Genomic DNA, 27,127 nt, shown 5'->3' with positions numbered 1-27,127 from the left:
AGTTTTAATTTTGTATTTAATCACACTTAAATGTAGCCTGCTACCTTGGTAAATACGTAACCACTAGTTTCACAGAGAAAATTCACAAGATTCACTGTTTATAGAAAATATAATGGCAACAATTACTTTAACAATCAGATTGTTTCATTATTGTGAGCCTTGTTTGAACAATCAGTATTTCAGTGGTGTGTTTGCAGCATAGTGAGTGGGTTCTCTTGACTGAGTGTGGATTGTTCAGTGATTCGTAAGACCATCAAAGTTTGTAATCTCATTTACTAAAAATTGTTTTGATTGTGTCTTTTATAGCATATATCTCTTATTAGATTTTTTCATTGGTATTATACATTGTGTATAATTTCATTCAGTAGCAATTTGTCTGAAATTTAAGCAGATTATAATTTGCACTTAGAGGCCAAATACATTAATAGTTACTGATTAAAGATGGATGCAGAAGGGAACAGGATACATTCCTGCTCAATTGGGCAAGGAGATAGTGGAACAAAGTGTCATGTCCTTTTCTTTGCCAAAAAAGCTGCTTTAAATGGTTTGCGGATTTTAGTGATGAGGAAAAAGAGTTGTTGGTCCGACATTCTGAAGCAAAGCTGGACAATACCTCTCAAGTTTGCCTACACCACGAAGCCCTGTTATTGACACAATATGAGAGGTTACAAAAAAAATGCTTCAATCCCTTTGGGAAGGTGAATCATAATGGTAAGGCAGGAATTCGCAATCTTGATACTGAAAGAGCTAATAAGGCTTCTGATATGTTGAAGAAGCAGCTTGCTGATAACATAAAGCCAGGTCAGAAAATTTGTCCGGCTTGCAGGACTACCTTAAATAAACACTTGGACGAAGCTTTACCAGCCTCATCACCACAGTCTGATGAGGACTTTACACCAAAAGAAGAATTAAATAGTAGCTTATTGTCTATCACATCAAAAATTGAAATAGGTTTGAGGAAACAATCTAAGGAACCCAAGAGTGCCTTCTAATTTTACACAGAGCACTTAAATAATTTTACTATCAGGCTTGGGAACCTGTGTAAAGAAACCCTTATCAGGCTTGGGATCCTGTGGTAAAGAAACCCACCCGTGGCTGTTGTTGCTAAGCTATTGGGCGTGGGCCCTATGGCAATGGGAATGCTAGTTTTCTCAGGTGAAATGAAACTAGCAGTGGTTAAGCCACCATGGACCATAGCAACTCATTTATACACTTCTTTTCCATCAGTAAACTGGTGTTGTTCATTAAACACGCAACTAATAATTAGATGATTATGCAAATAAATTTTATGATTTACATTCATTCTTAATAATAATAATAGTGTGTGTGTGTGTGTGTGTGTGTGTGTGTGTGTGTGTGTGTGTGTGTGTGTGTGTGAGAGAGAGAGAGAGAGAGAGAGAGAGAGAGAGAGAGAGAGAGAGAGAGAGAGAGAGAGAGGGGGGGGGGGGGGGGGGTGAGGTGACAATTAAGAAATAACATTGTTATTGTTTCTATTTTTATTCTTTTGCTATTCGAACTTAAGCTGGGCAGACATTAATAAACATGTATAAGCAAAATAAAAGACTTCAGGTATAATTTGAGTGCCAGAAAAATGTGTTCAAACTTCCAGTGCGCCTCTTTGATGATGCTACTTTTTAGGGCCTTATATGCTTGCATTGCAAAACCAAATCCACTTTTCTAGATAGTTTAGAATATGCTCTTTCTAATGACCATAGTTCAGAAGAGTTTGGAGAAAACACGTTTTTGAAAAATTTGACTAAAAATACCCATTTTAGCACTTTTTGAAAAATCGTCAAATTTACCCTAGATTTTTGAAATAATGGAAAGCAATAGGAGAATGAAATTTTATATTCTAAGACCTTGTGTTGGTGAGTTATGGTGTGCAAAGTTTCATGTACATCCCACAATTACTTTTGGAGATATAAAAAACTAAAGTTCACTTTTTTTTTTTAACAGCTATTTTTTTGCCCAACTTTGCTTCAAATTATCTATATGAAAATTGCTCAGAAATCCTTTTCTTAATATTTTACTTTAAAGAGCTTAAGAAGTTGTATAAGATGGCCAAGTTTTGTTTCTTTCATGCAAATACTTACAGAGATATCTCATCTCAAAGTTGCTGAAAATTCAAGGACGCTCTATAGAAAGCTGTGCTATGGTCTTAAACGAGTGAATGTATCTCCGAAAGTATTGAATTTCTGTAACTGAAACTTTACCAGTGTTCATTGAGAACATGTGTGAATGTTCATACAAAATTTCATCAAAATCCATGAGGGTCATGTGGGAGCTTCTAGACCACTTGGCATGGAATGACCCTGTTTTTCAATTTTGAACTGACCTGAAAATGGCAGTGGCCAAAACTGGTAATGTAGAATTTATGTGATCAAGATGGACCTCTACAAATAAAATGAAAACCATTATATTCATGCTTGTATTTTCCCCACAAGATCACTTAGGTCTCCAAATAATAGTCTTTGCTCCGCTTTTGGCATCATTTGCAAATGTTTATCTGTTCTTTGGCAGTTGTGGTGCATAGGCAGATATGATATTTAAGTAGGATTCTTTATGAAGTGCTAGCTTTACTGAGATAATACTATCATGTATTTACATTACCAGTTCCATTTTAAGTCTCAAACAAATTTGAGATTATTGGTATTTAGCGTAGACCATACAGCCAGCTCATACTTCATGAAGTATACAGGTATTGAGAGAAATTTAGTGTTACAATATTTGTTTGTTTGCACATGCACACACATTACAGACCAACATAACATAGTTACAGACCAATACTTAGAGAAAACCTTTGTGCAATCCATTTTCAATGATATGTTGGCTTTATATGCAACTACCTGCAGTAATAGTGAATCTGTACAGCATGTAAAAAATTCTGTGACCATTTATTGCTAATAGTCATCATGCTTGTTTATTAGTCACACAATACACATGAACACATAACTGAATGTCTCTTTCCAACACGCCATTACATATGCACACTGATCTGATGATTGCTGAAGCTGCTAAAATGGATGCAGTATCACTCCCTAACAACCATTGATACCGAAAAACAGTAGTAGTTCTAATTTGAACACAAAATGGCAATAATTAGTAATGTTGAATTACGAACTCTAAACTTGTAAAAGAAATTAATTTCATCAGGAGGGAAGAAAGGGGGGGGGGGGGGGGGCAATGTGAAAGCAGTGAGGTAGAGTATTGAGTTGAAAATCAGAGCAAGAAGAGTACAGAATATTGCCACAATCCTGCAACTATATATTAAAAACCAAACATTACTGCAGAATTAAATCATAATGGTTTTAAAACTGTATTTAAGTAAAAAAGAAAATTGTTTAGCTTACCAGACATAGTTCCAAGACAGATAACCCATTCAGCATGTTCATCTTTGAATCTTCCATGTTTTTTTCGTAAATCTCCACAAAATCTGATACTTGAAGCATTGGCTTTTCAACTGATAATCTGGAGATAACCTGGAACTGTATATGACAGTAATCAATTTTATGCTGATTAGAACAGGGTACACATATATTACTATTAATATGGTGGCAACAACAATGTTACTAATTTCCTAGGACGAATAAAAGATTTTCTTGTATTATTCTAGGATACAATACAGAAAAAAAGGTAAAGTTATAATGAGGCCACCCACATGCTGTATCAAGCTGATGACAGTGCATCTTCACAAGTTAGTAACAACCAATGTAAGTCTAGTTTGGAGCACACAGTGAGCAAATGAAATCTATACATAAGAAAATACAAATTGCATCAGCCCCTTCTCATTTCCAACAAGTAAAGAGAACAATGTGAACAAACTGAAAATATTCATATTTCCTTCACCTCTAGGATATCAAGATTTTTACACCATTAGGTATCCAGAATAAGCTGCTAATTTAACTTCTCATGATTAGTCACACTGATGTTACCAGCGTACACTTCAAGGTAAAAAGAGTCGACGCCTCCTCGTAAACTCTTAACACTGCAAATGTCAGATGGAAAGCAATGTCAATTGCATCATTATAAATAAATTTTCTTAGTTATTGTACTACCAACAGGTCAATGAAATTTTAATTTAATCATTGTCTTGGATATCTTTTATTAAGAGCCAAATTTCAATAAAACCAACCAAAAATATCTTAAGTTATCTTAGGCAAAAACAACAATGAAAAAATCCAGGATGGAATAACAAAAATATGGAAAGGATAGATTATATTCACCACACAGAGAAGGATTTGAAAAATAATTAAAACCAACAGCTGCATTGCATTCTAACATCGTTTATTCAAAACATGCCATCAGTTTCGATGCCAAAAAGCATCATCTTCAGACCCCAAGGGTAACTTACAATCAACGTACAAACTGCAATGACAAAGACCAATGGAAACTTCAAATGGAAACAGTTATTAAGAATGTATGCCTGCATGTGCAACCAGCGGGCCAAAATTAACTGGATTATGTATCTTCATAGAAGTAACAAGCCCAGCACACAAGATACTGAATTCAGTTGATTTTGGCCCCACTGCACATGACTTTGTTGGTAGTTCATGTTGGCATACATGCTTAAGAATTGTTTCCATTTAAAGACGCCTATGGTTTTTGTCATTGCAGTTTATACACTGATGACAGGTTATGCTTGAGGCCTGAGGACGACGCTTTTTGGCATCGAGACTGGTAGCATGTATTGAATAAACAACGTTGGATTCCAATACAACTGTTGGTTTTAATTGTCATTATTCAAGTACTTCATGTCTGGCTGCTGTCCCACTCTCCTCACTGGATTACCAGAGTTACAGAGGACGTGTCAAGTCACAGACAGGTAATATGAAAAAGGATGCTAGAAATATTTCAGCTTTTGGACTTCTTCAACAGTAGAAAACACACACACACACACACACACACACACACACACACACACACACACACGGAAACAACCCACACCCACATAAATAGGTTGGTTGGTTTGTGGGATTGAAGGGACCAGACTACTAGGGCCATTGGTCCCTTTTTCCATGAACTTGAAACCCCCACAAGGAATAAAAGTAAACAATGGAGATGACCAGAAACGACACAGGACAAGAAAGACACAGACAGAGACCAGATAAAAGGAATGAAAATCACACCGAGAGTGACAGTGGTAAAGCCAACCACCAAGAAAGGCACTAAAAACCCCAGTGTAAAATAGTAGGCCAAAGGCCAGACACAACACAAAAGAAGGACAAACACTTAGATCAAGCAATAAAAACCCCCTGCACAAATAAAACTCAAAACTAAATCAGCCATTGCAACGTCATCTGATAAAAGTGCAGGGAGCAAATCAGGCAGCGCAAAAGTCTTCCTGAGCGGAGTTAAAAGCAGGCAGTCCAACAAGATGTGGACCACAGTCAAAGATGACCCGCAGCGACATAGATGTGGGGCCTCGCGGCGCAATAAATAGCTGTGCGTTATCCAGGTGTGGGCAATGCGCAGCCAGCAGAGGACAACAGAGTCCTTGCGAGAGACCCACAAGGAGGAGCGCCACGCACCGGTAGCCTCCTTGATGGCCCGAAGTTTGTTGGCTGAAGGAAGGGTGCGCAATTCTTCAACCCAGGTGTGAAGTACCTTCTGCCGCAAAACTGACCTGAGGTCACTCTCCGAAAGGCCAGTCTCCAAGGCTGGTGCACCAAAGCCTGTTTGGCCAGCATGTCAACACGTTCATTTCCCGGGATGCCTACATGACCCGGTGTCCACACAAAGATTACAGAGCAGCCGCAAAGGGCAAGAGTATGGAGGGACTCCTAGATAGCCATCACCAGAGGAGAGCTAGGGAAACATTGGCCGATAGCTCGTAAACCGCTCAGGGAGTCCCTACAGATAAAGGACTCACCTGAGCAGGAGCAGATATACTCTAGGGCACGAGAGATGGCGACCAGCTCGGCAGTGAAAACACTGCAGCCAGCCGGCTATGAGTGTTGTTCATAGATCCCCTAGAGTAAGAGCATAACCGACATGACCAGCAACCATCGAACCGTCAGTATAGACAACGTCAGAGCCTTGAAACGTGGCAAGGATTGAAAGACAGCGGCGGTGGAGGGCCTCAGGTGGGAATGAGTTCTTCGGGCCCTGTGCCAAATCGAGCCGAAGGCTTGGGCAGGGCACACACCACAGGGGTATACGCAGAGGGGCCCAGAAAAGAGATGGAAGACGGAAAACCTCAAGCCCAGAGAGAAGAGCTCTGACACGAACCGCGATCATACACCCTGACTGGGGCCGCCGATCCGAATATGGACGACTGACTGAGGGAACAGGAGACAATAATTGGGATGCCCGGGCAAGCTACAAACGTGTGTAGCATAAGTGGCCAGTAATTGGCGCCGGAACTGCAAGGGAGCGGCCCTTATGGAACCCACCCTGAGACGGAGCCAGAAGGCCCCGAGACTCAAGTAGCCAACTCAACCTCCGGCTCACCATGCGTTCAAGCAACTTGCAAAGAATGTTGGTGAGGCTAATGGGGCGGTAGCTGTCCACTTCCAGTGGGTTCTTGCCAGGTTTCAACATGGGAATTACGACGCTTTCCCGCCATTGCGACGGGAACTCACTCTCAACCCAGATACGGTTGAAAAGGTCTAGGAGGTGTCACTGGCAGTCCACCGAAAGTGTTTGAGCACCTGACAGTAGATGTGATCTGGCCCGGGAGCCGTATCAGGGCAACCGGCTGGGGCACTTTGGAATTCCCACTCAATGAATGAAGCATTGTACGATTCAGGGTGGCGTGTGTGGAATGAAAGGCCCCGACGTTCCAATCGCTCTTTCAGGGAGATGAAGGCCAGTGGGTAATTCGCAGAAGCAGAACTCTGAGCAAAATGCTCCGCTAAGTGGTTTGCAATTGTGTCAGAGTCAGTACAGACTGCTCCATTCAGTGAAAGCGCAGGTACGCTGACTGGGGTCTGATAGCCATAGAGTCGCCGAATCTTGGCCCAAACCTGCAATGGAGAGGTACGGAGGCCAAAGATGGAGACATACCTTTCCCAGCACTCCAGCTTGCTTTGGCGAATGAGGTGGCAGGCTCGTGCACGGAGCCGTTTAAAGGCGATGAGGTGTTCCAATGAGGGATGCCGCTTGTGATGCTGGAGTGCCCGCCTGCGATCTTTAATCGCCTCAGCGATCTCAAGCGACCACCGAGGCACAGTTCTCCGCTGAGGGGACCCAGAAAAACAGGTAATGGCAGATTCTGCAGCAGTAACAATGCCGGTGGTGACCGAGTGAACTACCGCATCAATGGCATCATTGGAAAGGGGCTCAATAGTGGCAATGGAGGTGAACAAGTCCCAGTCAGCCTTATTCATAGTCCATCTCCAGGGGCGCCCAGAAGAGTGACACTGTGGCAGTGACAGAAAGATCGGGAAGTGGTCACTACTGCACAAGTCGTCATGCACACTCCACTGGACAGATGGTAATAGGCTAGGGCTGCAGATCGAAAGGTTGATGGCTGAGTATGTGGCATGTGCCACACTGAAATGTGTGAAGGCACCATTATTTAAAAGAGAAAGGTCGAGCTGTGCCAATACTTGCTCAACGATGCTGCCTCGGCCTGTTGCCACTGGTCCACCCCATAGAGGGTTATGGGCATAGAAGTTGCCCAGTAACAGAAAAGGAGGCGGCAATTGGGCTATCAGCGCAGCCAGGACATGCTGTGGGACATCACCATCCGGTGGAAGATAGAGACTGCAGACAGTAACAGCCTGAGGCGTCCACACCCGAACAGCAACAGCCTCTAAAGGTGAAACTTCCTGGCAGATTAAAACTGTGTGCAGGACCAAGACTTGAACTCGGGACCTTTGCCTTTCGCGGGCAAGTGCTCTACCAACTGAGCTACCCGAGCACGACTCACGCCCCATCCTCACAGCTTTACTTCTGCCAGTATCTCATCTCCTACCTTCCAAACTTAGGTAGGAGACGAGATACTGGCAGAAGTACAGCTGTGAGGACGGGGCGTGAGTCGTGCTTGGGTAGTTCAGTTGGTAGAGCACTTGCCCGCGAAAGGCAAAGGTCCCAAGTTTGAGTCTCGGTCCTGCACACAGTTTTAATCTGCCAGGAAGTTTCACATCAGCGCACACTCCGCTGCAGAGTGAAAATCTCATTCAGCCTCTAAAGGTGTTTGTAGAGGGACAGACTCGCTGTAAAGGGAGTGAAGGACATAGATGCAGACGCCACCAGATACCTTCTCATAAGCTGCCCGATTCCTATAATAACCCTGATAGCCACGGAGGGCGGGGGCTCACATCGCGGGAAACCAAGTTTCCTGAAGAGCAATGCAGAGGAAAGGGTGAAGGCTGAGAAGTTGTCGGAGCTCAGCAAGATGGTGGAAAAAACCGCTGCAGTTCCACTGGAGGATGACATTGTCCATGACCGAGAAAGGCGTGAAGGGACCGAGGAGGCAGATTACACTGCTGGGTCACCTGCTGCTACCGATTGAGTACCTGTGCAAGTAACATCCATTGTGTCCGAGATACCGGCAAAATCTAGTTCCTCAGCGGACGCCAGAATCTCTACCTCGCCCTCAGACACAGAGCTTGTAGGTTGCGATGGGGTGGGTGCCACTGCAAGTTCCTTCGTCTTAGAGGTGTTCTTCTTGGACTTTTCTTGCTGCTCCTTGGGTTTCACTGGCTGGGAGGGCTTCACCGACTCAGTCTCCGTGACGGAGGAGGACAGCGAAGCCCTACAACCAGCTGCTTGTGGGCACTTATGCCACTGCCGGGCATCATCCTTCCCACTTGTGGAAACCTGGGAAGGGAGGGACCCAAGGGACCCCTTGCGAGCAAGAGGAGCCGAAGAAGTTGGATGCTTCTCTGGCTTAGAAGTGGGGACAGACTTCCCCGATGGGTGGGGTGGTGGGATGGGGGGATGAGGTGTTGCTACTGAGGTAGGTGGCGCAGGAGCAACTGGGTGGGTAGTGCCCCCAATGGGCAAGGGGGCACGTGGAGTTGTACAGCTCGGTGAGCCAACTGGAATTCGCTGAACTGATTGGGTTATCACGGTTGTCGTAGCGGCGGCATACGAGGAAGTCATTCGCACAGGATGGAGTCGTTCATATTTCCTCTTAGCCTCAGTATAGGTCAGTTGGTCCAGGGTCTTATATTCCATGATTTTCCGCTCTTTCTGTAAGATCCTGCATGCAGTCTGGCGAGCAAGGTGAATGATGCTCTCCGCAGTTGACGCAGATGGGAGGCGGGTCACATGGAGTATTGGGATATGATGGGCGTCCGCAATCTCGACATGTGAGGCTTCAAGTACAGCGGGAAGACATATGGCCAAACTTCCAGCACTTAAAGCACCACATTGGGGGAGGGATATAGGGCTTGACATCACAGCGATAGACCATCAACTTGTCCTTCTCCTGTAACGTATCACCCTCGAAGGCCAAGATGAAGGCACCGGTAGCAGTCTGATTATCCTTCGGACCCTGATGAACACACCGGACGAAATGAACACCTCGACCCTCTAAATTGGCGTGCAGCTTGTCATCAGACTGCAAAAGAAGGTCCCTATGGAAAATAATACCCTGGACCATATTTCAACTCTTATGGGGTGCAATGGTAACTGAAACATCCCCCAACTTGTCACAAACAAGTAACCTTCGTGACTGGGCAGAGGATGCTGTTTTTATCAATACTGACCCAGAGCGCATTTTGGACAAGCCCTCCACCTCCCCAAACTTGTCCTCTAAGTGCTCTGTGAAGAACTGAGGCTTTGTTGGCATGAAAGACTCCCCATCAGCTCTCTTACAAACTAGGAACTGGGGCGAATAAGTGTCACTACCATCCTGAGCCTTACGCTCCTCCCACGGTGTGGCCAGGGAGGGTAACGATTTGGGATCGTATTTCTAAGCATTGAATTGAGCCCGAGAATGCTTAGAGACTACTGGCGGCTGGCCATCAGCAAGAGATGATGCACCACGCTTCATTGCAGGTCATCCGCCCTGATGCCACCCACTCTAACCAAGGGCCTTCCCCACCGGCGCCACCCAGCCTCAGCAAGGGCCACCTGGCAGGGGTCTACAACAAACAGAGTACATGGCGGCCCCACCACAACGCACTGGCTATCTGCTGGATATTAGGTGCAAGGAAGTCCATGGTCGTCATCTCTGCAAAAAGCAACACTGCACAGTGCATGGTGGAAATCGCAGCCAGGAATGTAGCCTCGCCCAAGAGATGGAGAACAAGCGGGACGGCAATGCAAAGACGAGGAAGCTGGCTAAATGTCTCAATGCACGATGGACACAATGCACCATGTAAGTCGCCCTTCCCCAATTGGCTCTCCCTTCGGAAGAATTTGGAAATATCGAGGTCAAACCCGAGAGGGGACCATCATATATAGGCCGAAACATTTGAGACTCATTTTAGTCGCCTCTTATGACAGGCAGGAATACCACAGGCCTATTCTAACCCCCAAACCTGCAGGGGGACACCCACATAAATAGCCCATGTCTATGGGCACTAAGGATGGACTGCAACTGTGCCTGACGTTAGCAGAAATTTAGTGAAGGTGGGTAGTGGAGGTAGGGAAGAGGCATGGGGTAGAGAGCAGGAGAGATAGCAGGTTACGGGTGGGTGATGTGAGAGGTGCTAGTGGGAACGTGCAAGGACATTATAAGGGCAGGATAGGGCTGCTAGGTGCAGCATCTGGAGGTTCTCATGGGAGGAGTGGTAAGGGAAGAGGAAGAGGGAGGGCGAAAAGGAGAGGAGAGATGGACGAGGGTGAAAGGGAGAGGAGAGACTGAAGAGGAAAAAGTGACTATATAGAGGTGTTAGCAGGATAGAAAGCATGTGTAGTAGTGGAATGGGAGCAGGGAATAGGACAGGCACGTGAAGTATAGGAACCAGAAAAGGTTGAGGTCATAGGAATTAAGTGTTCCCAACCGTACAATCCTGATGGCACAGGCTATGAAGAAGTCTTTAAAGTGAAGCTTATCATTTGGGTGGCATGTTCAGCAACTGGGCGGTCCAGCCGTTTCTTGGCCACACTTGACCGAGGTCATTCATGCACACAGACTGTTTGTTAGTCAATTGTGCTCATGTACAGGTTGGTTACAACTAAACTTCCACTACTTGAGAGAGGCCCCTTGAAAAATAAGTGATTGTAGAATAATGAAACCTTGTGGAAACATCCGTGCAGACATGAAGAAGAGATACCACGAATAAACCATTGAAAGAAAAACATTTTAATTTTCAGATGAGAAGCTAACATACGTTAACTGCGAACCATGTTTACGTTCCAAGTTAAAAACATCACTCAATGTGATGATCATCTGCATCAACAACAGTCTGGCACTGCACTAAAGATTCAATTTAACAACCGTTCACAGCATTTTTTGAAAGGTGGACTACGGAACGTTCAGCTGTCATGGCACAGCTCATGCACTGCTTGAAGACTGCACATTGCATCCAGCAATTTCAGCCATGACAAAAGTAACTTCTTCAACTATTTCTGGCTAAACTTGCCATTGGCCTCTCCAAGGAGCAACTCAAACTTCCAAATTACGTTGTTCAACTCCGGTGCAGAAACAGCACCTCTTCGTATTTCTGTAATGAGTCAATACTTGTACAGAACAGCAGTGCTACTGCTGTTTTGATAAAACAGCTTTATGAGTAAATCACTCCTCACTTTGTCCAGACTCATCTTGACTGTGGACAACTGTAATGCACACTGGTGCTTGTATTTAAACCGTATGTCACCGTACCAGTACCGGTGCTTAACAGCAAGTCATGAAACCATCAGCAATACAAATCCTGCAGTATACAGTCTAAACATCATTCCTAAAAAGTTGGGAACCCATATAGTAAATAGTTTTCCATGTACAGTTGTTCAATTAGTGAAAGTTTAATTAAAACCACCCTGTAAAGTACAGTGCATTGGTTGCAGCTAAACTGGTAGATCACATGACTGATTTCACATGTGGCACTACTTTTAGTGGGATAGGAGATTCAAGTGACTGGACAGGAATAGGTGGTAGATGTATGGGATGCATAGACTTCGATGCAACAATTCTCCCTACAATGTATACTTTGTTCCCTTAAACCCCCCCAGACCTCAACCTGTCTGTCCCCTCCCCTGCTCCCACTCTAGTACCAGAACCGTCGTCATCAGGGTTTACAGTCAAGAACATCATGTGCTGCCCGTGATCTTTCACAGGATATTTCTAGCTTCCGCCTATGTTCTCGGACTTATACAATAGCATCAGCAACATGTTAAAAGTGCTGCAGTGCATGTGTTTCCAGTCTGGTACAAATCCAAGTCGACAAGGCACAAAATTAAATATGAATGTTTATTATATGTTGCTTAAATCTGTACCACTTGTCAAACTCTACCAACTCGCTCGCATGGAGCCACCAGATACATGTTGTAAAGTAGCTATCAACATGGAGAGAACAAATCAGGCTCATTGGGAAAACTATCCAATCCATAAGCGCATTCCAGCAGTCAGAAGGTTGAGATTCAGACGAAGCTTCCTCAAGACCACTGCAGCAAGAAAACAATTGTGGATTTCTCAATATGACAATAACTCTGCCTTCAATCTCCCTTCAGAAACCTTCAGACCTGCGCATGAACAGAATCAGCTCATGTGGAGGTCACTGATATTTCTTCAATCTGGAGCTGGAAGATCCAAGAGTACTCTCCAGAAATGGCACTTCCCTGTGGATACCACCAAAGGTGACTGCGGTGAATCACAGACCATGGAGCTCCTTGTGGATTGTCAAATATGCCCTGCATCATGCACAGGAGATCTGCTTGCGACACCGGCTGCAACTGAAATTGCAAGATTTTGTTGAAGAATAGTTTATTTATTTGTAATGGTAATTACCATTACATTAGTAGGACATGTTCTGAGGCATCAAGGGATCACAAATTTAGCATTGGAGGGCAGCATGGAGGGTAAAAATCGTACAGGGAGACCAAGAGATTAATACGCTAAGCAGATTCAGAATGATGTAGGTTGCAGTAAGTACTGGGAGATGAAGAAGCTTGCACAGGATAGGGTAGCATGGAGAGCTGCATCAAACCAGTCTCAGGACTGAATACCACAACAACAACAATTACTATGCGCTGTATTTATTTTCTGACTTAACAATAAAAAAAATATGGTACTACACTAGCTTCCTTCCTTACCCCCACTACCCACCCCAGCTAGATTGCTGCACATGTCAGATGCAATTGGGCATTAGTGCCTAGAAGCAGTGGCCATACTGTGTGTGTGTGTGTGTGTGTGTGTGTGTGTGTGTTCTACTTCCAAAGGGCTTTGAAAGTTGAAATGTGATGATGATGATTGTGTGTTTAAAGAGACTAAACTACTGGGTCATCAGTCCATTCTTATTATGAAAGAAACAAACGTAAAAAGTGAAAAAATGGGGGTCTTGGTTGCTCCAAATATATAAGTTAAAGAGTTTAAAAGGGTGTGACAGTAGTTGTTGTTGTTGTTGTTGTTGTTGTTGTTGTGGTCTTCAGTCCTGAGACTGGTTTGATGCAGCTCTCCATGCTACTCTATTCTGTGCAAGCTGCTTCATCTCCCAGTACTTACTGCAACCTACATCCTTCTGAATCTGCTTAGTGTATTCATCTCTTGGTCTCCCTCTACAATTTTTACCCTCCATGCTGCCCTCCAATGCTAAATTTGTGATCCCTTGATGCCTCCGAACATGTCCTACCAACCGATCCCTTCCTCTTGTCTACTTGTGCCACAAACTCCTCTTCTCCCCAACTCTATTCAATACTTCATCATTAGTTATGTGATCTACCCATCTAATCTTCTGCATTCTTCTGTAGCACTACATTTCAAAAGCTTCTATTCTCTTCTTGTCCAAACTATTTATCATCCATGTTTCACTTCCATACATGGCTACACTCCATACAAATACTTTCAGAAACGACTTGCTGACACTTAAATCAATACTCGATGTTAACAAATTTTTCTTCTTCAGAAACACTTTCCTTGCCATTGCCAGTCTACATTTTATATCCTCTCTACTTCGACCATCATCAGTTATTTTGCTCCCCAAATAGCAAAACTCCTTTACTACTTTAAGTGTCTCATTTTCTAATCTAATTCCCTCAGCATCACCCAACTTAATTCGACTAGATTCCATTATCCTTGTTTTGCTTTTGTTGATGTTCATCTTGTATCCTCCTTTCAAGACACTGTCCATTCTGTTCAACTGCTCTTCCAAGTCCTTGGCTGTCTCTGACAGAATTACAATGTCATCGGCAAACCTCAACGTTATTATTTCTTCTCCATGGACTTTAATACCTAGTCCGAATTTCTCTTTTGTTTCCTTTACTGCTTGCTCAATATACAGATTGAATAACATCCGGGATAGGCTACAACCCTGTCTCATTCCGTTCCCAACCGCTGCTTCCCTTTCATGCCCCTCGACTCTTATAACTGCCATCTGGTTTCTGTACAAATTGTAAATAGCCTTTCGCTCCCTGTATTTTATCCCTGCCACCTTTAGAATTTGAAAGAGAGTATTCCAGTCAACATTGTCAAAATCTTTCTCCAAGTCTACAAATGCTAGAAACATAGGTTTGCCTTTCCTTAATCTTTCTTCTAAGATAAGTCTTAAGGTCAGTATTGCCTCACGTGTTCCAAAATTTTTACGGAATCCAAACTGATCTTTCCTGAGGTCGGCTTCTACCAGTTTTTCCATTCCTCTGTAAAGAATTCGCGTTAGTATTTTGCAGCTGTGACTTATTAAACTGATAGCTCGGTAATTTTCACACCTGTCAACACCTGCTTTCTTTGGGATTGGAATTATTATATTCTTCTTGAAGTCTGAGGGTATTCTGCCTGTCTCATGCATCTTGCTTACCAGATGGTAGAGTTTTGTCAGGACTGGCTCTCCCAAGGCCATCAGTAGTTCCAATGGAATGTTGTCTACTCCCGGGGCCTTGTTTCGACTCAGGTCTTGAGCTAAAAGAAAATAGAGATGAGCCAGGCAGCATCTTGCACAAGAGGGTCTAAAGGCACACCAAGGTAAGGGGTAAAGAAAGTAACCAGGGGTCGGATGGGGGGCACCCGCCAATTGGCCATGAAGGCACCCTCAACAGGAACATGTGCTATTGTCAGTAGACTGCTGCAGCTGCAGTGAAGAGGATCCTCGTGATGCACAAGGAATCCATGCTTATCCGGCACAATACATTGGCTCTTTCCAAGAGGGGTGGAAAGATGTATAGCTGGTCTACCCAGTTTTGGGTGATGCGCAAATGGTCTGAACTGTTGGTTGTGGAATATAATCGAGTGACAAGGGTGAGTAGGCATCTGACAGATCGTCACTGCGTAACTTGCCTGAAGCTGTTGTCATCTAACACACAGTGGTGGTACACTGGCTTCTGTTAGGAGGCTGTCAACAGGGTTCATATGGAGGGCTCCCGATGACAACTGCACACGAATGTGGTGAACAGGGTCCAGCAAGCTCAGTACAGATAGTGCTTCTGACCCAAAGGCAACACCACAATAGTCCAAGCAGGATAAAATAAGTGCTTTGTAAAATCTCAGAAGAAATGTGCGGTCTGTGCCCCACAAGGAGTGACTAAGAACATGGAGGGCATTCAGCTTCTTCATGCAAACTGCCTTGAGCCAGTGAACATGCGGCAACCAGGTTAGTAAGTACCTAGTCACCAAGATGAATTTCTGGGTGCACAAGTACAGTCTGTAGTCAACAAAAATGCATAACTCATGATTTTGCAAGATAAAATTGATAGTCATGATTCAGAGCTCAGTCACTCACTCAGCAGTGCACACTGATACAGAGGCATAGCACAGGCAAAGATCATCCACATACAGTGACACAGAGACCATGGGGTCCACTGCATTTATGATACCATTGATCGTGATAGCAAACAGTGTTGCACTCAGAACTGATCCCCGAGGGACTCCAGTTTCCTGTACATATTGGTTGCCAACAGTTGAACCTATCCAGACCCAAAAAAGTCATAAGGGTAAAAATGAGTAAACTGCCCTGGAAAGCCTACTCATGCAATGTAGGTAGAATGTGATGTCACCAGATGGTATCGTATGCCTTCTGTAGGTCAAAGAACACAGCAATCAGATGTTGGCGATGCGCAAAAGCATTCTGCACTGCAGGTTCCAAATGAACCAGGTGATCTATGGTAGACCGGAAAGCCCAAAGACACTTTGGGATCATGATATACACCCTCCTGCTTCAAGGCACCAACAAAGACAGTGGTTGACCATGCATTCAAATAGCTTACACAGCCCTTTCATCAGAGGGACTAGCCAGTAGTTAGTTCATATATCTGAGTCCTTTCCTGGATTGTGGACTTTTTGCTAGGGAGGACACAGCATGTTATCTTGCATGGAGAGTCATTGTCAGATGTAGAAATAATTTCAGGTGTGCCCCAGGGAAGTGTGCTGGAAACCTTGCTGTTCAAGTGGTATAATAATGACCTTGCAGACAATATTAATAGTAAAATCAGGCTTTTTGCAGATGATACAAGTTATCTATAATGTAGTACCATCTCGAAAGAAGCTGCACAACAGTCAGTCAGATCTTGATAAGAGTCCAACATGGTGCACAGATTGGAAACTCACTCTAAATGTTCAAAAATGTAAAACTGTGCACTTCACAAAACAAAAAAGCGTAGTATCCTGTGACTATAATATCAATGAGTCACTGTTGGAATCGGTCAACTCATACACATACCTGGGTGTAACACTTTGTAGGGATATGAAATGGTTGTGGGTTGTGGGTAAATCACGTGGTAGACTTCAGTTTATTGGTAGAGTACTGGAGAAATGTAATCGGCCTACTACAGAGATTGCTTACAAATCACTCATGTGCCGCATCCTTGTATATTGCTCAAGTGTGTGGGACTCGTAGCAGATAGGACTAACAGGGAATATTGAATGTATACAGAGAAATGGTTCAAATGGCTCTAAGCACTATGGGACTTAACATCTGAGGTCATCAGTCCCCTAGACTAAGAACCACTTAAACCTAACTAATCTAATGACATCACACACATCCATGCCTGAGGCAGGATTCGAAACTGCAACCATAGCAGCAGCGCGGTTCCGGACTGAAGTGCCTAGAACCGCTCGGCCACAGCAGCCGGCTACACAGAGAAGAGCAGCACAAATGGTCACAGATTTGTTTAATTAATGGGAGAGTGTCACAGAGATTCTGAAGGAACTGAAATGGCAGAATCTTGGAAACAAGACATTAACTATCCTGAGAAAGTCTATTAACAGGTTTTCAAGAATCGGCTTTAAATTATTACTGTAGGGATGTACTACAACCCCCTAAGTATCGTTCACATAGGGCTTGTGAGGATAAGATTAGAATAATTACTGCACGCACAGCAGTATTCAATCAATTGTTCACAGGAAGAAATCCTGACAACTGGTACAATGGGGCATACCCTCTGCCGTGCACCTCATGGTTGTTGGCAGAGTATAGATGTAGATGTAAAAAAGCGATGAAAAAATGGGAAACAAATTTTACTTTCCAGTTCAAAGGCCTTTAAGAGGATAATTCATATGTGAATATATGAGTAATGTTCAACTGGAAATTCCACAACTCTGCATATATAAAGTCAGTGCTATTTTCTAGAAAAAGTTGAACTGTGACAATTCTTATGAAAATGTGATCAGCAAGTTAGAAAAGTAAATTCTAAACAAACTGAAAATCAAAGCTCACTGGAATTTTTTTCTTACATCTTATTCCAAAGATACATAGTAAAGCCGTCAGCACACGGACTGTGCATCTGAACAATGAGCGTTGAGCGTGGCGAGTTTCTCACGTCATAGCATGGAATAGTACGTTGGGAAATCTTTCTGAATGTGCAAAGCAGTATATAGCATGGCAGATATTCCGAATGTCGGCTGAACATTGACCAATAAGATGGAAGAATGCCATCTCTGTCACTTGCATGCCACCTCTCCAGAGTCGCAAAACACCATAGTGGCTTCCGGTTAAAGCCCATATGTATATATATCATTTATAGGCGCCAGCAAACTGGGGAGCTCTCGAAAACCCTCCGATAATTGTATGATTTGTTGTAATAAAATTACAAGAACCATCATATTCGTTGTAAAAGAATTATTGTAACCTGCATATTATGAGAGTAGGCCATTTGAAATCAACAGCATGCTGATGATCCATTAAAAATGAATTGTTCTCGGTACAATTTGTTATAATTAATTTCAATTAGTAATGTAGCTACAGTTAAAGCTTTCAGGTCATGGTAACAAGCTAATGTCGTGATTAAACATGTGAGGTCATGGTAATGTAATGAGTAGCATTATAGTTTCATTTCATAAATTAGAAGATTTGGTGGTTTGCATCCCACTGATCTCAAATATTTTTTCTTCTATCTTTCGCTTTTTTAATAGGTTCTGATACTTCTTTATTAATTCAACATAAGTACATACTATAATATTTGATGTAATGTAAATATAAGGGAGTTCTTTTTGAGGGGCGAGTTTGTTCGATTGGCTTAATCTACAGAGCACCTTGCACTACTTGCAGAAAAATATTTTGCCCTTTTTTCTTTTAAGTTTTGTAATTCACATGTAGAGATTCTGCTACTGACAAGGAACAGTGATCAAATAAGAATGACTTTAGGATTTACTAAAAAGTGAGAATGGTCAAATAATTTTTATCTGATCTGGAGAACTATTCTAAATTTGTATCGCACTATTTGTAATGGAACTTACATAAGCTGATGTCCTCGTTGACTGGACTTGATAGTTTCCCTTTTGCCTTATAACATTTTCACAGATATTGAAGATTTTATTAATGTATACTGCATGCAGACCAACATGACTAGCATATGGACAAGGGAGAAAATTACATTTTAATAGAGCTAATATGGGAATTTTACGCCCATCCATTTCATTAACAGTGTGATTTATGAGCCAGATACAGCTGACAACTGCCGCTGGAGGGCCTCGCTATCACGTATACCACAATGGGGCCCGCATACTGTATGCACACGTCTCATCATTTCTGAGTGTTCAGCAGCGCACTGAAACCTGCATGCTCTTGACGTTCGGCAGCAAGGTCCATGTGCTGATGGCTTTACTTACATTACAAAGTATAATTATCTTACCAAAAAGTTACGGAAATAGCTATCGCTTGTGTCTGTCTGATGCTGTTGAAAAATAATGTCCTGTACTCTTCTGTCCTCACAAATCTTTGCTAGATTCGAGTTCCACTGCTCTAGGAAAGATGATTGGATGTCCAATAGACACAGACGTTGTGGCAAATACAGAAGTTGCTGCAGATGCCTGTAACGCGATTTCAAACCATCTGGGCCACCTGCACCATGAAGTAATAGTTGTCGTCTTGAGAAACGAGATTTGACTCGTTCCTCCAGCAAATCCAAAACATGATAATAAGATGTAATACCAAGGAGACAAAGAGGAGTCTGAAAACAAACAAACAATCAAGAAATTTGAAACATACTGCATGGAGACAAAGGATGACACTAAATGATCTTTCATATTCACTTGTGATTGCATAGGATGCTTACAGAAAGAGCCAATAGAAAACAAATCAATTCTATTTTCATTTAAGCCTCCTTTCCCCAGATACTTGATTCTGAACTTTAAAATTATTCTCAACTATGTTGCACATTCCTGTTACCAATGTTCTCTCACTAATTGTCAGACTGAAGGTGAAGAGCAAAAGCACTAAGTATGTAGGATTACAATTTAAAACAACACATACGTTGCCTTGTAAATATTTCTGTTTATTTTAGTTATCAGTTCACACCTCTGATCTAAACATTATGAAACTTTTAATTTTGTTGTCTCTTAAAAATAATAAATAAAATGTAACATTGAAAAATTAGACCAAACTAATAACAGCCACATTTGTAAACCGCGAAAGCAGTCACTATTTAGCACTTGATAAAACACAAACCATGAGGTAATCTTGGACATATAGCTCAGTACTTACATGTGCTGCCTGTGCAACATCAAAGAGGCTGTATATTAATGACTGATTTTCTCGATTGCAAAACAAATCAAACTCATCAATTACAAATATGACAGATTTTGATCTTTTATTCCCAGACTTCAAACTCTCCAGCAAGAAAGAGAGGTTATCTAGAAAACAAAACAAAATATTTAACAATCTCAAACATCTTATGAAAATCACAGAACTACATCACTCAAAAACATTCATGTCATGCAGTCACATTCAGGTACAGGGGATTCCTCCTCTCGAAAAAATACAGTTTGTCTTAATATTTGTAAAAAGTAGAGGCTGTTGGACATCAACAATCATTAAAATGAATAATGATTGCTTAGAAATTTGTCCAAAATTAGTCGGCAAACAATCTTTTGCCAAAATGACATTGCATTATAAAAAAGTTATATAAAAATGAATCTCTTTCTTTGGGCATCAAAAATACACAAAAAATATTTTCAAATGCCTTGGGAATTATAAAAATCACTCCAAAAGAATGGAACACCCTACTGCTATTGTCCAATCCCCTTCCTTCTCTCAAAAAAATTTCAGTGTGAAAGCTCAAGAAACAGGGCCGTCATGCTTGAATGCTCTAAGTGTACAAAGCCAGAGTACAAGCAGTTCAACAGTGATTTTAAATACTGCCATTACTTAGAAACAGATTAATCTCCTGGAAATGCTTAAGTGTCCAGCACAAAAGTCTTTGGGAGGCAGAGAAAGGCACTCGTGGCCGCATGTTCACTGCTGGTTTTTAAAACTGCAACAACATGAAAGTAGCAAGCAATAATGTCAAATTGGCCTGAAATTTACTGTAGGCTTGGACAGAAAAAACTATTAGCATTTTAGTGCAACCACACATGATAGATAGGAGTAACATCTTCAACATAATGTATGTAAGGAAAGATTACACAGCAGGTTTCTCATTCAGATTTGCTTCGTCTTTTATCCTTGTTTGTTTCCTGGGAAAAAAGAAAGAAAAAAAAAGAAGAGGAAGAAGTTGAAGTGATCATCTCATTTGTATAATTTTGTATATTTTGTATATTCAGTGTTCTTATAAACTACATTTTGTGTTATGCTTTCAGGAATAATTTTAGGTCTTGCACAACATGTGAACGCACCATGTATAGTTGTCCATGCTAGATAAATGATTCTTTTAAATTCACTCAGCAGCACTGGAACGTTTGCCATTGTGCTTTATTGATAAACTGTACACGAATTGTACCATGAATTGGAACCTCTTAAAGATGAATAGTAATTTAGTTGAAATGAACGGAATTTTCTGTATGATTACTGACTTGCCTTTCTTTTCTGGTTAAGATTTCCACTTCTGTGATGTTAATTAGAAGCTTTTCTGGTGGGGCCACAGTGGGAATATTATGCAAATCTGTTGGAAAGTTTACACACTCATCATTATGCCAATGGATTAAATATATTTTCTTCCCTTGTTGTTGTAGTCTTTGGTCCCAATACTGGTTTGATGCAGCTCTCCATGCAACTCTATCTGTGTAACGCTTTTCATCTCTGAATAACTACTGCAACCTACATGTTCTGAATCTGCTTACTTTATTCATCTCTTTGTCTCCCCCTACAATTTTTACCCCCCACACTTCCCTCCAGTACTAAATTGTGATCCCTTGATGTCTCAAAACGTGTCCTATCAACCGATCCCTTCTTCTAGTCAGGTTGCGTCACAAATTTCTTTTCTCCCCAATTCTATTCAGTACCTCCTCATTAGTTACATGATGTACCCACCTAATCTTCAGCATTCTTATGTAGCACCACATTTCAGAAGCTCCCATTCTCTTCTTTTCTAAACTGTTTATCATCTATGTTTCACTTCCGTATATGGCTATAGTCCATATAAATACTTTCAGAAAGGCAACTGCTATCCAAGAATAAATACTTGACTCCCTGCAACATTCTGTGTCATCCTGCACCACTGGTTGGAGACTAGCGCCAGCCCGACTAGGGAATTACTGTCCCATGTGTAAGGCTGCCATTAACACCACAAAACAAACAGCTGCAACTGGAGTGGTACCATGACTGGGAAGCATGGACAACGGACGAATGGTGTTGCACTGTATTCAGTGATAAATCACAGTCCTGTACTACCCCAGATGGCCACCATCAGCGACCTGCAAGAGGTCCAATTCTTCCAATGTTTTGGAGAGGCACAGCTGCACTACTTCTGACGTCCAAGTGTGGGAATTCATAGAGTATGACTTAAGGCCACAGCTGGTAGTCACTAAAGGAACTTTGAGAGTACAACGGTATGTCACAGACATCTGACTGGATGCATTACTTCTCATGTGACGGTACTGTGGTGCCATTTTTAAATAGGACAATGTTCATCCACACATGGCATACATCTCCATGTACTGCCTGTGTGGCGCTCAGATACTTCTGTGTCCAGCAAAATCCTCAAATGTGTCTCCACCAGAACATGTGTGGTGCCAGCTTGGACATCAACTCCCTCCCACTACCAGTCTCTATCACATCAAGTACCAGTTACAACAGTTGCGAGACAGCTTGCCCCAGGAGATGATACATCAGATTTATGAAATCCTTTCCAACCAAATCAGTGCAGGCATCCAGGGGAGAGGGGGTGCAATATCATACTGGTAAATGGGGTCACACTGCCAAGTTATACGTCAAGTTTGTAACGACTACAGTAAGATCACGTACTTTCTCAAACTGTAAAGTTAAATTTTGTTTCCTCCTCCACTTCTGGGTGCTTCAGTATTATTATTATTATTGGTCAGGCAGCATATCTCGGATATGATGTGTTCACTATGCTGTCAGAGTATCGCACATAAATTTCTTATAACCTACAGGGTGTCTACGTGGACAAGAAAAAAAAATTCCCGGATTTTTCCCGGATTTCCCGGTTAAAAACATAATTTCTCCTGGATGAAATTACGTATAAAGCGAGTGAAAATACATCCGTGTTAAGTAACAGTATGCTTTCCCTTGGAGCTGTAAAACCTATCAGTCCTTTGAATTGAAAAGGTCTTATACCGGCGGAGGATGTCCCAGCACTTTAGGAAACGAAAACCAGGAAAAACAATGTGTTTGGAAAGTTGTTTGATGCGGGACAATATGCACAGAGTTTATTTTAGTATTGCGAAAGTATACACACAAATTCCACAAATTACAGCACGGTAGCTTCCGAAACTCTAAAATAGAGATTGCGTTGAGCGATGCACTTGTCAGCTAGTCATAGCTCATGTCACGTGATCTCGCTAGCGAATGACGGCAGTTATTCAGAGCACGAGGCCTACGAGAAACACAGGCTGCGGCGCGTACGTTACGAAGGTAGGCCGAGCTCGCTCAAATCAGCCAAGTGCGTTTCTACAACGGTTAACTCGTAAGTAGATGTGTACGCACGAACGAGAATTGCATCGTCTATTGGCATCCACTGTTATTAGTCCTACAATGATAGGAAGTTCGCAGGCCTACTAACAGGCTCTAATTTGGCACTTAAAATCGTGCCAAAATGATTATCAGTTGCGTAGAAAAGTCGAGGTGTTCTGGCATGAAAAGACTTGATATTGCTCAGTAACACATTATGCACATTTTTTTGAAGGTCAATTACACTTTTTGCCATCGATCGCATAATTTTTTATCTATGTAAGAACAACATTAAATATGAAAACTAACTTGAAGCTCAGTCTTTTTTTAGCGTGTGATACACGTTAAGTCATATCAAATACAAAAGTGCCGGTAAAATTTTAAATAGTGGCATAAATGACTTATCTTCTGGGCCCGACATTTTTCAAATGGCTGATCCTCAAAGTGTTACGTTTTGAATGAGAGTTATAACGCCCTGTGATTTAAGAAATTCACTGCACATTCTCACACGTAACATAAATCATCTTGTGTGGAAATTTCCTTTGAAAGTAACGCATTTCAAGCCACTATTCGTAATATTTTCTGGTGATCTGTTAGAAATGTAAACAATTGTGACGTCACGCACATCGAATGCACGTTTGTTGTTACGGACGTACTGCATAATCGTTGACCTAAAGTCTTTGACACTTTTCGGTGTCGGCAAACTGGTCTGTGTATTGTGTAAATTACCCATTTTCTATGCAACTAAACTTTTATTTTGGTGTTATTCTCTGATTTATGTTTCATTGCTGCAGTATTATTCAGCAGTAGTGGACTAAAGTTCTTTGTCAGAGTATCAGATCTTACACGTCAAACCTACAAAACTTTAACTGGAATCTAAAACAATGAAAAATCCCGGAATTCTAATAAATTCCCGGGTTTTTCCCGGATGAAAAAATTCCCGGGTTTTTCCCGGATCTCCCGGGCCGTATACACCCTGTACCTATTAGATTACTCCAGCATTACCCCTATTTGATTTCATATTGATAACCTTGTATTCATCAGACCGTAAGTCATGTACTTCCTACTGCCACACTTCACTAATTCCCACTATATCTACACTGAAGAGCCAAAGAAACTGGTACACCTGCCTAGTATCGTGTAGGGCCCCTGAGAGCACGCAGAAGTGCCACAAAATAGATTGGCATGGACTCTACTAATGTCTGAAGTAGTGCTGGAGGAAGCTTACACCATGAATCCTGCAGGGCTGTCCATAAATCTGTAAGAGTACGAGAGGATGGAGATCTCTTCTGAACAGCAAGTTGCAAGGCATCCCAGATATGCTCAATAATGTTCGTGTCTGGGGAGTTTTGTGACCAGTGGAAGTGTTTAAACTCAGAAGAGTGTTCCTGGAACCATTCTGTAGTAATTCTGGCTGTGTGGGGTGTCGCACTCTCCTGTTGGAATTTTCCAAGTCCATCAGAAAGAACAATCGACATGAATGAATGCAGGTGATCAGAAAGGATGCTTACGTATGTGTCGCCTGTCAGAGTCGTATCTGGATGTACTGGGGGTCCCCATGTCACTCTAACTGCACATGTCCCACATCATTACAGAGCCTCCACCAGCTTGAACAGTCCCCTGCTGACATGCAAGGTCCATGGATTCATGGTGTAGTCTCCATACCCGTACACATCCATCCGCTCGATAATATTCAAAACAAGACTCATCCAACCAGGAAACATGTTTCCAGTCATCAACAGTCCAGTGTCGGTGTTGATGGGCCCAGGCGAGGTGTAAAGCTTTGTGTCGTGCAGTCATCTACGGTACACGAGTGGGCCTTTGGCTCCGAAAGCCCATACTGATGATGTTTCATTGAAAGGTTTGCACACTGGCACTTGATGGCCCAGCACTGAAATCTGCAGCAATTTACAGACAGGTTGCACTTCTGTCACACTGAATGAGTCCCTTCAGTTCCATTCTTGCAGGATCTTTTTCCGGCTGCAGTGATGTTGGAGATTTGATGTTTTACTGGATTCCTGATTTTCGTGGTACACTCTTGAAAGGGTCGTCGGGAAAATCGCCACTTCATCGCTATCTCGGAGATGCTGTGTCCCATCGCTCATGCGCTGATGATAACACCATGTTCAAACTCACTTAAATCTTGATAGCCCACCATTGTAGCAGCAGTAACCGATCTAACAATTGGCCAGACACTTGTCTTATATAGGCACTGCCGATTGCATCGCAGTATTCTGCCTGTTTACATCTCTGTGTATTTGAATATGGATATCTATAAGACATACAGTTGCGCTGCATTGCCTTAGCAGATATATGTCTGTAGTTTCCTCTTGCTTTCGGCCGTCTGCCAACATGGCAAGGCTATGCTGACTAGTGTTACTAGTGCAGATCAGTAATCACCCTATCATCTGGGCTGCAACTGCTGAAAAGACAGCTGCCTCTCCATGAATATCCCTCCAATGTGGTTGCACCTGTGGTACAGCTATCTGCATTACTGAAGAATGCACACCATTTCTGTAAGGTCCATGTTTGATTGGGAGTGATTTACCTGCACACATAAATGATTCAGTAGATACCATATGCAACAATCTGGTACTATTTGAAAATGATACTGGTGTGTATGAAAAAGCCTTGTGGCTGAAAGAATTTAAGATGATTCAGAATGACTTGGACAAAATTTCTATATTGCACAATTAATTGCCGTTTGCTCCAAATGTCCATAAATTTAAGTTAATGATGATTATAATGAGAAACATTCCTACTGTATTTAAACACTCAACTCAGTATGTTGATGAAATATCTAACAAGGAAACATCACCATCTCAAGTAGGAAAAAGCACACTTTCAAGATATAAACTCCAGAAATTGAACCATGCGAAAATATGGGCCATAATTCTGATAATACACACTATGAGGAATCCAAAGCATGGCTTTTAAATTTTACATGAACCGATAGTTTGTCACTTGCTCCAGCCCAATGCAGCCGCCAAATATGGTGCAAAGTATTGTACACTGGAGTGAGTGAGAGGTTTATGAAATAATGCTGTGACATGCTTTGCTCATTATATTAAAATGTGGTTTTTATCCTGTAGCTTATGCCAGAGATCTCTTTTCTTTGAATATACAGGATGTTTATAAATGAATATTGGGGTTTTAAAACTTTATATCATTACATTTTGAATAAAAAATAATTTACTTCATTTAATAATAATTCTGCAGTTACTTAGGTTTACTAATTTGGCTTGTGAAGCATATCTATATCTGCAGAATATCAATACAAGAATATTGTTAACACTGTCTGGACATTATGTAGAAAGCTCACTTACTTGTCTTTATTTCACATAGAATAATGTACGTTCTTGAGCAAGACTTCATAATATGTGCAGCACATATGTCCACCTCCCTGTCCTCTTCCCTATGCTCACGAATAGGAACGCTTGGTTGTTATTTCACTGTACAGTACTTCGAGCTCAGGTATGAAGCGGCTGCAGTTGGGTGGAGTAATTGACAATCAACCAGGCTGATGGACGCGAAATTTAAAAGCTGTACATAAAGAATGACACAACAGCATACTATCAGACTTTTTACCCAAACTTTCAAGCAGCATCAACTGCCAGGGCTGATACCTTTCACCTGCACTTTTTGTTCGTTAAAATATCAGGTCAAGTTGGAGATCTTTCTTCGTAAGTGTAACACTGCAAATCAAAACTGTATGGTATGAGCACGTACAAGATTGTTGAGGAAGGCAAATGCCTGCATTTGGTTTATTGAGAGAATTAAGGCCAAGTATAATGCACATTCTC

General features: G+C 42.1%; 1 protein-coding gene across 1 annotated transcript in view; it reads right to left on the bottom strand.

Annotated features, from left to right (window-relative positions):
- Positions 1-27,127, bottom strand: part of LOC126457964 (origin recognition complex subunit 4) — a 97,514-nt gene that overhangs the window by 57,853 nt on the left and 12,534 nt on the right. The window contains exons 4-6 of the mRNA XM_050094722.1: positions 19,962-20,110; positions 19,111-19,428; positions 3,351-3,485 (exon numbers count right to left, since the gene is read on the bottom strand). Of these exons, the coding sequence (XP_049950679.1) occupies positions 3,351-3,485; positions 19,111-19,428; positions 19,962-20,110 (602 nt within the window). The remainder of the gene's footprint in view (positions 1-3,350; positions 3,486-19,110; positions 19,429-19,961; positions 20,111-27,127) is intronic.

This window comes from Schistocerca serialis, chromosome 2, assembly GCF_023864345.2.
Source record: "Schistocerca serialis cubense isolate TAMUIC-IGC-003099 chromosome 2, iqSchSeri2.2, whole genome shotgun sequence".
NCBI classification, from domain to species: Eukaryota; Metazoa; Arthropoda; class Insecta; order Orthoptera; family Acrididae; genus Schistocerca; species Schistocerca serialis.
This window is presented reverse-complemented; position numbering and strand designations above follow the sequence as displayed.